The sequence below is a fragment of the Caloenas nicobarica genome, chromosome 22 (assembly GCF_036013445.1).
Source record: "Caloenas nicobarica isolate bCalNic1 chromosome 22, bCalNic1.hap1, whole genome shotgun sequence".
Classification (NCBI taxonomy): domain Eukaryota; kingdom Metazoa; phylum Chordata; class Aves; order Columbiformes; family Columbidae; genus Caloenas; species Caloenas nicobarica.
In genome coordinates, this window is record NC_088266.1 from 1044824 (window position 1) to 1061300 (window position 16477).

The 16477-nt window shown below is 49.4% G+C and overlaps 1 protein-coding gene across 1 annotated transcript in view; it reads right to left on the bottom strand.

Moving 5' to 3' along the window:
• CDC42 (cell division cycle 42) overlaps positions 1-15390 on the bottom strand; it is a 30468-nt gene extending 15078 nt beyond the window's left edge. Inside the window, exons 1-2 of the mRNA XM_065649841.1 lie at positions 15310-15390; positions 1391-1532 (exon numbers count right to left, since the gene is read on the bottom strand). Of these exons, the coding sequence (XP_065505913.1) occupies positions 1391-1495 (105 nt within the window). The 5' untranslated portion in view covers positions 1496-1532; positions 15310-15390. The remainder of the gene's footprint in view (positions 1-1390; positions 1533-15309) is intronic.
• Positions 15391-16477: the final 1087 nt, after the last annotated feature.

Below are 16477 nucleotides of genomic sequence, written 5' to 3' on the forward strand. Positions count from 1 at the left end.
GAGCAGCAAAATGCTGTATCAAACATAATTTTCTACCAGCCCATAGCGAGAGGATCTGCGGGACATGAACTCAGGTCTCCACACACACAGCACAACCCTCTGGTTCCCAACGGTGGTCACCTCATCCAACCTGAAGGCTCGCGGGTTCGGGAGTCCCTTCACCTTTAGCTCCCCCTCTACAACTAAACACAACCATTGGCATTTTGTGGAGGTCTGTCCTACTCTCAACAAACCTCCAAGGTGGTAAGCTGAAGATCTTTGCCTCAAAAGAGGTAGTGAAGTTCCCTGCACCTTCTCTTCCACAAAAATAGGCCATTTTTATAAAGAAGTAGCTATTCCAAAAGAGCCATCGGGTATCCTGGTATCTCAGATGAGCTCTCTGTTCCTTTTAAGTTGCTTTGTAATAATAGAAAAGATCATTGGCCCTTTCACCAACAGGCATCCAACCGCTCTGCAACGCATTTGTGCATCCAAATTTGTTTGAGGTACCAAGGTAAACTCTTCAATTTGTGTATTAGTAGCTGATGGCCTTTTTGGGTCCGTAAGAGAGCAAACTAGTAAAAGAGCACCCAGATGTCAAAGCCTCCTGCAGGAACCTCACTAAAAACTGAACCACCTCAATGTCAGTACACTCATCATATGCAATATTATCAAGAAAAGCACTTTTCTATTACAAAGAAACCTCATGCTCCTCACAGGCAGTCAGCAAACTGCTCCCAACTTGATCTTCAGATAAGGGATTCAGGATCTCAGAAAACTGAGCCTGTAAAACTCAAAAAGGTTACTGAGAATTAGTCAAGCACTACACACAAAGCTGGCAAATGTTTGCAAGTACAAGTGAATGAAACTGCGCAGTCTAAATCCAAATGTATTTCTCACGCTTAGCTGAAGTTAACTAGTCACACTGCACAGTTCACTGCACGGCCGCTGGATCTTTGCGCTGCAAAGCGAAAATGAGCATCAGAAGATGTTAACAGTAGTCACGGACCATTCTAGCAACATAAAATACCGCTTTCCCTAAAAATGAAGATATAGCAAGAACAGAGCAAGCCAGAGAGCAGGTGTTCCTGCTGTTTGCTCTCCACTCACAGTCTGAACAACTGCAAATAATTTTATTTACAGAATCCAGCCAGTGGCCACCAACAACCAGAGCGGAGCAGATGCAGGAAAAGCATCCCAGCACTGCCAGGTGATGCCAAAGAGGCACGAGTAGCGTCCCAAACACACCGATCATCGCAGTTCCACCACATGTTAGTCTGTCTCCAACAGGAAAGCAAGACATAAGGACAAGTACTAAGGCGTGCAGGCCACAAAGGTTAGTTCGGAAAGGAACTCATGCTGTCCTGCCCCACCGTGCCCAAAGAACAACCGGAACCGTCTTCTCACTTACCGTTGGTACATATTCCGATGGGAATTTATTTGTTGTGTAAGAAATTAAGAGACAGGTTTTACCAACAGCACCATCACCCACGACTACACACTTGATCGTCTGCATAGCTGAAGTCTACTGGAATATCAACTCCAATGAGAACCTAGAAGAAAAAAATAAGAGAGATACACACATTTAGACGTTTCCGTTCTCATTAGATGGCAGTACGTGTCATTGATGAGCTTCGGCTGGAGCCCAAACCACTAACAGCGCGTATGGGATCTGAAAACGAGACATTCCAGATGGGTCGGTAGATCTGTCCCTCCAGCACATGCAAGACAGGAAGCTGCTCATTTTCATAAATGCAAATACCTCCCACTAATTGCTAAACACCAGCGAAGAGTGTTTGCCACGGTCGCTTTGCTACACCGGGAAGAAGGACGGGGTAAATTCAGTCACTAATACACAGCGCGATTTTGGCCTGGTTACCTAGAGGTGGGCAAAACACATCTTTAGGCTTTTCCAGACTGTTTTTAATGCATGGAAGCATCAAAGCTTAAATGAGCTGAAACTGTAAGCTCAGGTCTGAGAGCTGCTCAGTGCCATTCGCTCCTCCCAAGAGATGCGCCCTGCGGAGAGCACCTTAGTACAGAACGCTCAGCGCAACACACGGCAGTGGGAGCTTTGAAAGTAGTTTATGGGATAAAAATAAGTAGGTACAGACAGAAATAAACATGATTAATTCCTCCTCCCCCCGCCTTTTTGGTTGGTTTGGGTTTCGGGGTTTTTTTTTGGAAGCCTAAGCGCAGTTCTATGATCTTTTGGTTCAAGTTGCTTATCCCCACTTTGAAGGGGTGAACAGGACACAGCAGCTCAGCAGGGCACCCGCACCCGAGGAATCGAATCATCAAATCATTACAAAATCATGATGCACCAGCTGCTTCGCCACTGACCCAGCACAGACTTCAGCACATGAACCAAATCAATATTTGCCATCAATTCCTCCTCCAAACGCTAGTTAGCAACCTCCAGTGCCAGACACTGCTGCTCTTCATTAATATACTGCTTTAATTAGAAAAGTACCAGGGCTCTAGCCATTCGTTCCCATGCAGGTTTGAAATCCTGACCCCAGCAACTCTCGTGGCAAAGCTCCCACTGTTTTCAACATTTCCATATTACTGGAAGTACTTTTATTTACAGCAACAGTTAGTTTGCAGGAGGCTCAGACACCTATCGCAGCGGATTTACCCTCGGAACGGTGGCAACACTTCAGCCTCACAAGGATGTCACCCCGGCTCCCGGTTCTGCATAACTGCATTAAAATAAATCAAATTGATCCCTACTGAACTATGCATTTGGGCACTTCCTGGGGATTTCGCTTCTCAGGGTGATGTGGAAGAAATACAAGGCAATTGCAGGGTTTTGAGCTAACAACGTGATTTGATACCGCACATCACATCGCCACGTCACTGCTGGTGACTCAAACCCTGTCCCTGTAGCTTTGCTTTGGATGTTGCTGGGATGCTCCAAGACGTAGCCAGAGCCGGACACCTTGATAACAAACATCCTCAAAAGTTCCTAAAATTGTGGGGGAATAATAATCCCCGCCGTTCTCACAAGCCACAGATTCACAAGCAATTTTAGGAAACGGAAAAGACTATTTCTCAGAGCAGGAGATCAGCCAGAGTCTGGTACGTCACGCAGTCCGGACATGGTTATACATACATCTTCATTCAACGTATACACAGACGGTGTAGGATTTGCATAGGCATCGGGAATTATCACCAATCCTCTACTTGGTGGCGTATTTCAACATCAAAATAATAAAATCTGTTATTTATGCAGCAGTATCACAGTATTTATCAGCATACGCACAGCAAATCCATATCAACAGGCCCTTCATTAATACTAGAAAAAGCTCTGAAATTTGACCCCAAAGCAACACACATTTACTCAGAAGGACAAAGCAATAGTTTCCATTTCAAAAGCAACTTTCTGTATTCAGGTCAGCTCAATTTTTTATATCTAAGGAATACTCGTCAATATTGCCTCAATTGCTGAGGTGCTCACGCAGCTCTGCCTTGCCAGGCTGGTGCCACCGATCACAGGGAAAAGTCACATTTTACAACAGTCACCGGGAAGAAAGCAGGAGATGGAACAGAGCAGCTCAGGCCCAAATTAAGAAAGGCTTCGTGCTCAAAAGCAAAGGTGGAAAGGGATGAGTCACTCGGTAAGTAGATTTTAAAAGGAAAACACATCAAAAGTGTGTCTGTGTCAGGCCTAGCTAGCCAACTCAAGCACACTCCAACTAAACCCAGCCTAAATCACCTCACCAGCTTGCCAGCCTCATCCATGAAATAAGGCACCATCATCTGCCTTTTGTTCTGGGATCGACCCAAACAGCCACTGCACAGGTAGCAGCCCTGCTCAGTTCCTTTCAGAGCTAAGAAATCATAGAATCACAGAGTTATTTGGGTTGGAAAAGCCCCTCAAGCTCATCGAGTCCAACCGTTCCCCACCCCCGGCACTGCCCCATGTCCTGAGAACCTCACGTCCGTCTGTCCAACCCCTCCAGGGATGGTGACTCCAGCACTGCCCTGGGCAGCCTGTTCCAATGCCCCACAGCCCTTTGGGGAAGAAATTGTTCCTAAATCCAACCTCAGCCTCCCCTGGCGCAACTTGAGGCCGTTTCCTCTGGTCCTGGCGCTTGTTCCTGGGGAGCAGAGCCCGACCCCCCCTGGCTCCAAGCTCCTTTCAGGCAGGTCAGAGATCAGAAGGTCTCCCCTCAGCTCCTGTTCTCCAGCTGAACCCCCAGCTCCCTCAGCCGCTCCCATCACCCTTGTGCTCCAGCCCCTCACCAGCTCCGTTCCCTTCTCTCAACTCGCTCCAGACCTCAAGGCCTTTCTTGGTGTGAGGTGATCCCGCCACCCCTCTGGCCACCATGTTGAGCCCTGAGGTGATTCTGGTGCCGCCATTTGGAGCCCTGAGGTGATTCTGGTGCCGCCATTTGGAGCCCTGAGGTGATTCTGGTGCCGCCATTTGGAGCCCTGAGGTGAGGGGCCCAAAACTGCCCCCAGGATTCGAGGTTTAGCCTCCCCAGTGCCAACTACGAGGGGATGATCGCTTCCCTAGTCCTGCTGGCTACAGAACTCTCCACACTGGGTCTCCCAGCCACTTGTTGTGCACTTTTCCAGTTCTAACTGGAATTGATGGCACTGCCCACCCAGACTCGGGAATCTCGGCTCCAGCCGCCCCTGCTCCCCAGTGCTGTCACAAGAGGAGCCCACCCACCTCCAGCAGCCCCTTCGGAGAATCCCACCCCGGCTGACGCCTCCTCCTCCTCCAGATTCCTCCCCTCCCTTCCTGCTCTACCTCCCCTTCTACCCTCTTGCCCTTATTAGTTGTATTTCCTTGTTTACCCATAATCTGGAGGTTACACATCTGCTTCAGGGCAACCTTTCCAGAACCAGCAAAGCAAACAAGAGGAAAAATCCAGACTCTGAAGCACTTCCTATGCGTTGCGACATACCAATCTGTACCTGGAGATCTTAAAATTCTCTATATGTACTCATACAAGGAAAAAAAAAAAAATAAAATCACATATACTTTTGTAAAAAAGAAAAAAGTACGTGTTTAGTGTTACTCTTTAAAACTCACTACTCCAGAGAGCATCAAGCAAGCAATAAAATGAAAGCACAGTATCAGAAAGATCCATGTAATCAGCCAGGTGAGTGTTCTGCAAACCTTCGCCGTTTTCCTGTCCTCAGCGCTGGCTCTGGGAGAGAAGCTGCTGTATGTGCCGGGAAGGGCTCAGGTCAGAGCGAAGCACAACCTGTACACATACAACATTATTCCCATAAAAGCAATTCTGCCTCTTGCAGCAAACAATCAACTTTATCTACACCATTACTCTCGGACCACAGCGAACACCAGCAGCTCAAATTCAGAGTATTTGTTATCGAAGCGGTGCTTCGCTCTCACCCTGCACCTCAAATTCACTCCTAAAGAGCTGGTACGGCGCACATCACCAATTCACACGTGTCCCACCCTACACAGGGTGGACGCATGAGGCAAAAGCCATAAACTCAAACCGCACGTCACCTGTTCCCACCAGCCGAGCCGATCCTTTTAATTTTCTGGCAGCAGGAACAAAACAAAACAGCACAAATAACCTGAGGCCTCACTCTGGAGCATGAAGCAGAACCTGAACCACACAACACAGGACCTGGAAAACACTGAGAGAGGTTGTTTGGTTTAATTATTTCTAAAGCAATTAACAAAATTTACCATGAAAAACACTGAACTGGCCCACTAGAAGGTCCCTATGTAATGAGTGACAACCACATCTCTCACACACTTGTTTAATTGCCCCCATCCCATCAGACACTGCAAAATTACATCTTTAAAGGACCAAAAAGCATTTGAGCACATCTTTAGGTAAAGGGATTCCTTTACTTTTTTTTTTTGTTTTAAATGGATGTATAACTTTATCTTTAAATACTGAGACAGTCTAAGTTTTAAACAGATTAAGAGTCTTAAGCACAGGCCTCCAAAGTCTTACCAGTGGGAAAGTGGAGCTGTTGAATAAGTTATTTTCCTCGGATTAACAGCCTCTCTAGATTAGCTGGATGAACTACTTTATGTTTTCCACTTCTAAGAGGTCCAGAGGACACAGCTGAAAACAAGCTCATTTTCAGGGAGCTTAGATGCACCATCCTGGGACCTAATCTGCCACAGGAAAAGCTTTAAAGACGCGTCCATCACTGACTTGTGGTTTAAAAGTAATTAGTCCAATATGAGATACAACTGGAGAATAACTCATCCCCAGAGTGAAACGCCAAGGGAGGGAGAAACAAAGAAGTTAAAAGAGGTTTGGGTTTGTTCCTGCTCCAAAGCAGCCTAATAAAAGGAAGTCTACGTATACAACACCCAGCAGGACTGGAAAACGCTCCAAGTAGTTTTAAATATCTGAGGGAATGGAAATGGACTGGAAAACACTGAAGTCATCCCAGTTTGAGTGCGGTGAATGGATTCTGAGCCATGTAACCATGAGAGCCCAGAAAGGAGAGCTGATAACAACTGGGAATGTCCTGCAAGCCAATGGGACTTGGTTCTGGTCCAACAAGACCTAAAGATGACTTAAAAAAAAAACAAACACCACCGCATCGATTTAATTTCTCAAATCTCTCTGTATTGCAATAAAAAACTTCAGTGCTTCAGCAAAGTCTGGAAGTGCATGTTAACTGGTCATACTTCTAATATTTTTTGGATTTTAACCTGTTCGGCACACGATCACATCAGCAGGATTTCACAGAACTCAGCAGGATCCTGGAAAATCAGCATCAAGCATCCCAGAAACGGTGGATTACAACACTGTGTAAACCTTGTCGAGTTCACTCTGTTCCAGACTGAACAGGCCCATTTTACCGAATTTTGCTTTATAGCTTGGTTACGCTTTTATGAAAGGCGGCTGACCTGCATTCAGGATTAATCCCAAAAAGCGGTAACAGAGATGCAAGCGTTGCGATGAACTGAAGTCTCCAGTGGGATGCTGGGGAGATCGATAATCCTTCCTAGTGTACAAAACAATTTGCAATTCTGCATGTTCTGTACGCACAGAAGGCACCGACAGATCACGAGAGGCTGAGGAAATCCACAGTACCCACAGCAGGTTCCACTCACTCACTAAGCACAACTTACAAAAAATCTCATCCCAAACACACTCCAACATCAAGGGCCACAACCCCCTCGTACAAGTCGGATTTTCCCATCTTAATGGCGAGCGCATGTAATGTGGTTTAAAAACTGCCTGTAACGCAATTATAGCAGCAATATCAACTACTGACTGTGAAGAATTAAGTGAAATTTTATGAGAGTTTGTACGCCAAATCAAGAGGTAAGAACCTGCCTTATCTTGCCTTTGCTCTCGCTATCCGTGCAATCTCAAGTACAAACCGTAAGCCTTCAAGCTTAAGATTCTTCTTCTTTTTCAGCCTGTTTTCAGGTTAAAATGTGCATGTTCTCCTCGCCAAAGGAAACGGAGCTGTCAAATCTGTCTACACATCCTGCCCCGGTTTCCTGCCAAGCCCCGGCAGCACCGCGGGTTCCTCTTTCCGGCGGCACCGAAACCGCTGCCATTTCACCGCAGGTACAGCCAAGCGCGGCGCGCGAGGAACCGCCGGCTGCCGACCAAGAACCATTTTGCGATGCTCTTCTCTGCACCATTAACTCACCCGTTGAAGCCTAACCAGCCCCTCACAGCCTCCAGATCCTGCTCGACAGCCTGTTCCACATTGAAAGAAAAAAAAAAAAAAAAGACATTTCTGAAAACTAAGAATAAACCTTTCCCCCCCCACCAAACAATGTAATTTTACAGTAAACAGGTCACTCACCTAACTCCTGTGGGGTCAAAGCGCTCAGGAGTCCAAAATGACAACATCCACAGGATTTTACCCATGATCTCTGTTAACCACTTGTGCCCTTCCACACTACTGTCATTTCATATCTTATAAAAACATACATTTCTAAACAAAGCATTTGGTTTTGCCATTTTTTCCTAGATTAATCACATCCATTTCAAGGCCCTTGCCCTCTGCCACTTCTTCCACCCCTACTATAAACTAACACTTTTGCTTTTCAAAGCGAAAAATCTTCCAAATCAGGGGCAGCCAAGAGAGATAATCAGCTACTAGACCCAAGGAATCAGGTTTTCCCCACCAGAGACAGAACCAGCATTAAATGGAGTTTGTAATCCAGGCCTGCAATTATTAATAGGATCTTATGATTCTCTAAGATCCTATTAATAATTGCAGGCCTGGGTTCCAAACCTGGCGCAGCAAACGCTCCATCACAAAAATCACTGTGTACGCCGCTCCGGTTCTCTGCCAAGATCACAAACCACTAACGAAGAGGCCGCACGAATTCAGGTGTCAACCAGAGAGTTAAAAGACCTTGGACCTCTTGGTACAGCGATATTGTCACAAACCTGTGATGCAAAATAACAACAGAAGCCGCTCTCTGATTGAGCTGAGCTCCAGAAATACAAACTGGCACAGAAGGCAAAACTGGTTTCAAGAGTGGTCTTCTCCTAAATCTTCCACCCAAAGCCCACCTTCCAGCCTGCTGGAAATGATTTTTTCCATGGACATCCCACCCCAGAACTAAACACATCTGCCATTTCTACACTAGTCATGTGGTGAATGACATTTTAAAGAATATATTACGCTCTTGGTGCCCAAGGTCACCTGCCTGTCCTCTGCTGCAGGCACACAAGGCATGTACAGAAATGCTTGTGCTCCCAAAGGTGCAGAGTTGAGCTTATGGCTGGGTATTTAATGGCTTAAACTCAGCTTTAAAAGGCTGTTAAACTACAAAGCAGTACAGGAGCTGCACTCCCTTAGAACAGGACAAATCGTAAAGTCCCAGGCAAAATCTGCAAAAAGCAGAGGGGGTGGATTCAAAAAACAATCTTGCACCACATCAGTTCAGGATCTCAAAAAAGATATCCTTCTTTTTTAAGCATTAGGTGTTTTGGTTTTTAACTGTCACTACCAAGTCAGACAACTCTTTAAGCCCCGTCTCAGAATTTGCACTCACAAGGGAGAACTATCTCCAAAAACCAACATCGCTATTTAGTTTATATGGAAGGTGTCTAATTATGAGACAAAATTCGCTTTTATTATGGGCCTCCCTGTTCAAGACAGAGTACGTGCGTGGGATCCTGAAGCAGCCCTAGGCCTGGCCTAGAACAGAGCCTGAGGATCCCAACACCGCTGAGCTTCTGAAACCCCCATTTCTGGACAAGTTACCATGAATGACCAAGGAAGAAGTAAGATATCTCAAAACGCAACTGAAAGCAACTGTTATTTTCTATACTTAATGAAACTTGCTTTTCCCAATTATGTAAGAATTGACAGCTACTTTGCAGGTATTCGTAAAGGCTCCTCAAAACAAACTGGTCAAGCAAAGACATACACAAGACAGGAGGTGAAGACAGCTGGGTGGGGGAATTTTAAAAGCCTGAACGTAAACTACCAGCATGTTTCAAGTTCTAGAACTTTGAAAAAAAGAAGGAGAAAGCCATGAGATCCCATTTGAGCACTAAATTCAAAACAAGAAGCTGCCCATGCAGCCTGGACAGATAAACTATAGCTCCGTGGGCTGGCACTTCAGCACAAACTCAACAGAGCGTTGACGCAAAAGCGTCAAATTCTCTATTATCGCCCTGGTTAAGGTTCCACTGTCAAAACCAGCACTGGGAAAACCTGCCCCAGATTAAACACTGGGAAGCATGTAGACTTCCATTGAGTCCTTTTCTGTCAAAGGCATTTTCATCTTACATTACTACTCTTCACTTTCATACTCCCAGGAAGCTGTTTTACTCTGCCGCGTAACAAAACTCTGTTCAGTATTTTAACATCACATTTTAAAAATCTATCTTTATTAGCTTCATTTCATACTGTTAATATTTAAAAATACAAACTATACTGCTATTCACACATACTAACAAATCACGGCGCACACCAGCTGCGATATTTCTCTGCTCAGACCCATGGTCAACTACATTTACCAGGGGTAAAACCGACACTGGCAGAAGTTGCTCTATTTTCAGACACATTTTTGCATACTGGGAAGCACCCTGGGTGCACATGAGCTGCAACCGATCCTCCCTCGCTCCAATGTGCTCAGGGAACAGGACTGTTGCGGGTGCTCCATGCACAGGCTGATGGGTGCCCTGAGGATCGGGTGGGACAGCTCAGGCGGAGAAGCAACATATTGTCTGGGAGGAAGGGCTGACACAGCAGAGGCTGCGCTGCCATCCAGCCAGACCTGGCCAGGCTGGACTGGGCGAGAAGAACCTGATGAAGTTCAACAAGGGCAAGTGCAGGGTCCTGCACCTGGGGAGGAACAACCCCCAGCACCAGTACAGGTTGGGGTTGACCTGCTGAAAGCAGCTCTGCCGAGAAGGACCCGGGAGTTCTGGGGGACAACAGGGTGACCGTGAGTCACCAATGTGCCCGTGTGGCCAAGAGGCCGATGGTACCTGGGGTGTGTGAGGAGCAGTGTGAGCAGCAGGGCAGGGAGGTTGTTCCTCCCCTCTGCTCTGCCCTGGGGAGGCCCCATCTGCAGAACTGGGGCCAGTTCTGGGCTCCCCAGTTTAAGAAGGACAAAGGAATTACTGGAGAGAGTCCAGCGAGAGCTACAAAGATGCTGAGGGGTCTGGAGCGTCTTTGTGCTGAGGAGAGACTGAGAGAGCTGGGGCTGTTGAGCTGGAGAAGAGAAGCTGAGAGGGATCTGATCAATGGGATCAATATCTCAGGGGGGGTGTCAGAGGATGGAGCAGACTCTGTTCAGTGGTGCCCAACGCCAGGGTGAGGTGCAACGGGCACAGACTGAAACACAGGAGGCTCCATGTGAACATGAGGAGAAACTTCTTTGCTGGGAGGTGCCAGAGCCTGGACCAGGCTGCCCAGAGCGGGTGTGGAGTCTCCTTCTCTGAGACATTCAAACCCGCCTGGACCGACCTGTGTGATCTGCTCTGGTGACCCTGCGTGAGCAGCGCTGGGCTGGGGGATCTACAGAGTCCTGCAACCCAACCAGGCTGGGACTCTGTGACTGAAGAGACAAAGCTTTGTTTAAAAAAAAAAACATTGCAAAAGTGACTTTTCCCAGCCACTGAGCAACCTCGGTGTTTCAATTAATACTAACAAACCTGCTGGAAAGCTTGCTAACGCCAGCACTGAAGCAGGAGAGGCTGTCCTGCACCTCTCTAACCTGACGAAAGGACCAGAGTAGCCAGACCCACTTTCCTCGCCCGGCAGAGGACAAGCCACCCACGGCACCGTGAGCACGGCCGGGGCAGCAGCACCAAGTTGGGCAACCAGCAGTTTCTCAGCAGTCGGTAAATGCAGAAGATGCTCAAGAAGAACTAACAGCCCCCACTCCAGGAAAGGAAGAGGATCCTTCCAAGAGGAACTAAGCCTTTAGCTCAGCAACACTTCACAAGCACTAAACTTGAGCTAACTGCTCAAACACACCAAGGTGAACCACGACCTGAGCACACCGACAAAAAACCCAAGCCCAGCACACACCTCCCTACGACAACCCTTTTGCATCCAGCTGTTCACCAACCTCAGCCACCCAATACAAACGGCCACAGCGGTTCATGAAGTGCCAGATGCCGCTTTCCTCCCATCCAAAGCTGCAGGAGCATTTTTGTCAGTTCCCCCCCACCAAAACTGAACACTCATCATTGGCCAAAAACACAGCACAGCATCTTTCAATTTGCAATGAGCTGAGTAATTCGAAACAGCTCATTGCAAAGCAGGACAATTCTGGCAGCCTTAGGCTGAGCCTGGCACCGCAGTGACAGCAATCGTCCCGCCGCACCCCCAAAACCAGTTTAAATTTTGTTCTAAGGCTGTGTTAGCTCAGTAAAAACCTTCACCCTGCCACAGTTTGGTCCACACTTAGACAAGAGGCGCCGATACCGCACAGTCTGAGCACAGAAGCCTGGATAAAGATGAGCTGGTATCTGCACAGCACCTCCAGACAGGCTCAAATGAAGCCCCTGTGTTACTTTTTAAAGGTTTTGGTTTGTTTTTTCACAAGGCAATAGAACAGCGCAAAGAACTCTCATGTTAGGAATTATGCCATAACATTCAGAAGAAATGGGGTGAGTTAACAACGCAAGAGCCTAAAATGGAACAATGTTTTTAAAAGATTCTGCAAAACTAACTCTTTGTTTTCCCTTTACAAGATGTCACTTGTTCAGAAGTCACTACATCTCAAGAAAAGGACAGCTGCTTTACCCAGGAGAAAACACGCCAAACAGTATTTTTGAGTTTTAAAACTCTTTAAAACAGAAGCCATTAACTGAAACTCAAAAGGGAGACTACCAAGATTAATTACACAACACTGAAACTCTGCTTCTCATACCCATTATTTTAAGTTCACTGCACACTCAGGGCTGGACAAACAAACCCAGTTTTCCCACCCAACAACAACCCAGCGAATCCACCACCAGAAGCTGGGAATACTTGTCCTAATGCCATTTTTGTCACTTTTCCTCAGGCACTTACCTGCGCAGCATCACCAGCGAACCCCTATGGATGGATGGATACACAGACACACTCAGGGAGGGCGGTCACTTCGTGCCAGCTTTAACCCCAGGAGATACCCCGGAGAAAGGGTTTTACCTGTCACTTCTAGGGGTAATTCTTTCCAATGGACACCCTCGGCCAGTGCGGTGTAAGCTCTTTTAAACCGCGCTTGAAGGAAGACACCTAATTAAATGATAGGTTGTGGAAATGTAAAGATACTTTATTTAAAACTTCAACAAAAAAGCTTATTTAGTCAATTCATTTTCTGTCCATATTAAATACTGAAAATAGGGAGGTTTTCACCTGCATTTAGCATAATAGGGTGAGAGGAGCCAAGGCAGTAGTCTGCAATACACCAAGTTCTATCTGGAGTACAAGAAACCAATTTTACTTCCATTTAATTTGACAGCACCTTAATCTTCTACAGGAAAACAGTGGTTTTATTCCCTCAGGAATGGAGCCTCAAGAGCCAGGGTAACTACACCCTCTCACAATTCCTCCTTACAGGCTCTGATTCTAGAAGCTCAGACCACTGAAATTCATGTGATCAAGCCTAAGGACAGCGTGAAGCTCGGCCGACCACAGGCAAAGAGAGGGCGAAAACGCACAAGCCCGCAGATGACTACTAAAAACTGTGAGCATAAAACAGATTCCACACACCTGAACTGCAAGGGCACATATTCATTTATCGTACAAGTTCTCAGGAGCCAGAAGCAGCACTGGAACCCAGCTACACCAATATATTAGATTAAATTTGAAGCTTGTAGGGTGACAGCCATTGAAGAGATTTTAATTAAGATGTCTGGCTGTCTACACTCATAAGACTTGGAAATTTCCTTTAGTACTACAGCTGCATTTTAACCAGGAGGAACTTTTAGATCAGGACTAGCGGTCAACTTGGTGCCGCACATCAGCCTTTCATATGCTTTACAGGAAAGAAAAGCCCAGCTGCACACTCAGCAGGGACATCCCAAGGAGCTGCACACAGGCTCCATTGCTGTTTACTATTGTTCTTTTAGTAGAAGATCGACACTTTCCATTTTAGATGCTCCAGACACTCTAAAACTTCAAGAACATTTCTATTAAACATCATAAACTTCCCAAAATTGGCCATCAGGTGCAGGCAAACAAACAGCTCCACAGCAGGTATATAACGAACCCAGAGCATCAGTTGCAGGTCATGAATAACCAGGTTCAAAGTATGCAAATGTAATGATTAAAATTTCTGCCTAGAACACGTTACCAAACTGCAAACATGTTTTATCTTGCATCACAGTAGTTTTTATTCCTTGCCAAGACTTAAAAAACCCTTTTCCTCATTGTTACCGAAGCGCACTGAACAGTTTAAACACAGAATCATCTCTACAGCCAGCAATATACTGATTCGAGTCTTACGTGCGTCCATAAAACCCGTTTCAAATATACATTTGCCTGTACTGCCTTTCCCCATAATCCTACACTAACAAGAGGGAACAGTTTACAAAGCAGAACAACGGATTCTGCCCGGACAGCCAGCCGAATACAAAGGCTTTCTATCTCAAGTTGGTTTTGCATAAGACCCTTTTGCTCACTGAAAGCGAGAAGCTTTAAGTGCTTCACTGAGTTATCCCGATTTGCAATACGAGGGGCTTGATCCAGGTTTTAAACACCCTTCCAAAAAAAAAGGACGTTTTGGGCACTGTGATTTAACACTTTGAATATAGACAGCTAGCATGTCCTTTCCTAGGAGAGAAGCACAGATGAACACAAGACAAAGACAATCACAGATGGCCGGACTGAACTCCTTCTGACTACCCAGTTGTCATCTGACACGGCCTCCCCAGTACGGCCTCGTCTGCCCCGGGCATTTGTCAAAACAGGGGAGCAAAGCCACTCGGGCTCCATCAGCTGCAGTACCTGTGCAGACAGGGCAACAGCAATCCTGAGTGTTTTGTAATTCTTCATTAAGCACGGGTTTCACAACGCCGGTTGTTATGTTCACATTTACCTGGTTATACGAGCGTCGCCCACTGTTGCCAGCAGCTGCAAGTTCTACCCGCTTAGAGGAAAAAGCCCTAGATCACCAAAACAAACGTTTAACACACAGCGAGGTGACATGCTGCTGCAGTATATGCCTCTTGACGAGGTTTCAAAGCAGAAAAAGAATATGTGTCAACACCAACCACCGAGGCAGCACTGGCCCCTGCCCCAGCCAAACCAGTGACCCCACTGGCACCGTGTAACGCGAGCAACGGGACGGTCTTCGAGTGACCTCGCACCTCAGGAGGCAAAAGCCAAGAAGCACCTCCCAACTCCTCCTGGTTCGGGCCCGGACTCTGTGCAGCACATCCGGCTCCAGCCCGACCCGCCACCCCACGAACTGACCCGGGGGGTTCCCCGCAGCCCCCGGAACCGCGGGCAGGGCTGGGCTGGGCCGCCCGGCGGGTTGCGAGGGGCCCAGGCCCCGCCACGGCCGGTGCCGCCGCCCCCCGCGCCGAGGGTCCGGCCGCGCCCCGCGCCAGGAAGCGGGGGAGGGGAGCGGAGGGGCGGCTGCCGCCCGGCACCGCCGCCCCCCGCCGGACCCGGCCCCGCGAAGGCCGGGCCCCCCCGCAGGGGCCCCCAGGGCGGCTCCGCGCAGCCCGCGCCCCCCGCCCCGGGAAGGGGCCCCCGCACCCCGCACTCCGCCGCCCGGGGAGGCCCCGCACACACACCGCGGGCCCCGGAAGGGCGGATCCCGCACGGCGGGGGCACTGGCCGGCGGTACCGCGCCGGACAGCGGGGAGAAGAGGGGGTGTGGTGGCGGCGGGGGTCACCCCGGGGCCACCCCGGTGCCGTCCCCGCCGCGGGGGCCGCGCTCACCTCAGAGTCTCCGCCGGGCGTTGGCAGCTGCGGGGTCTCCTCGGCTGAGGCGCAGGGGCACGCCGCCGCTGACGTCACCACGCAGCGGCCGCCGGGCGGGGCGGGGCGGAGGGGCGCGGCCGGCACGCCCCGCCCCCAGCGCGGCAGCGCGCGGCGCCCCCTGCAGGACGCAGCGGAGCGGGGAGCGAGGGGGGCGACGGCGGGACCGGGGGGTCAGGGCTGCCGGGTTCCCGCACCGGGGAGCACCCGAGACGCGGGGGGACCGTCCGTGCCAAGCACGGACCGCCCTGCATTGACCCCAGGAACTGCGGGACCCTGCACCCCCTGCGTGCACCCCAGGCTGCGGGACCGCCCACCCTGCACCCTTCCGCATGCACCCAGAAACTGTGGGATCCCCACCCTGCACCCTTCCGCATGCACCCAGGAACTGTGGGACCCCCACCCTGCACCCTTCCGCATGCACCCAGGAACTGTGGGACCCCCACCCTGCACCCCTCTGCATGCACCCAGGAACTGTGGGACCCCCACCCTGCACCCCTTTCCGCATGCACCCAGGAACTGTGGGACCCCCACCCTGCACCCTTCCGCATGCACCCAGGAACTGTGGGACCCCCACCCTGCACCCTTCCGCATGCACCCAGGAACTGTGGGACCCCCACCCTGCACCCCCTTCCGCATGCACCCAGGAACTGTGGGACCCCCACCCTGCACCCCCTTCCGCATGCACCCAGGAACTGTGGGACCCCCACCCTGCACCCTGCCGCATGCACCCTGGGGGCTCCTGGACTCCCCGCCCTGCACTGTGCTGCATGCACCCTGGAAACCGCAGGATCCCTCACCCTGCACTCCCATGCAAGCACCCTGGGGCTGTGGGACCCCCCATGCTGCACCGCCCTGCATGCACCCCAGGGCTGCTGGACCCCCCACCCTGTACCTGCACCCCCATGCAAGCACCCCAGCAGCTGCAGGATCCCCCCACCCTGTACCGCACCCCACTGAATGCACCCCAGGCTGCAGGACCCCTTACCCTGCACCCCCCTGCATGCACCCTGGGGCTGTAGGAGCACATGGGGGGCACAAAGTCTTCCCTACACCCTACACGCTGCCTGTGCATCTCTGTGTCACCATTTCCAGATTCCCTTAATTTATTCTTCCTAATTTTTTTCCC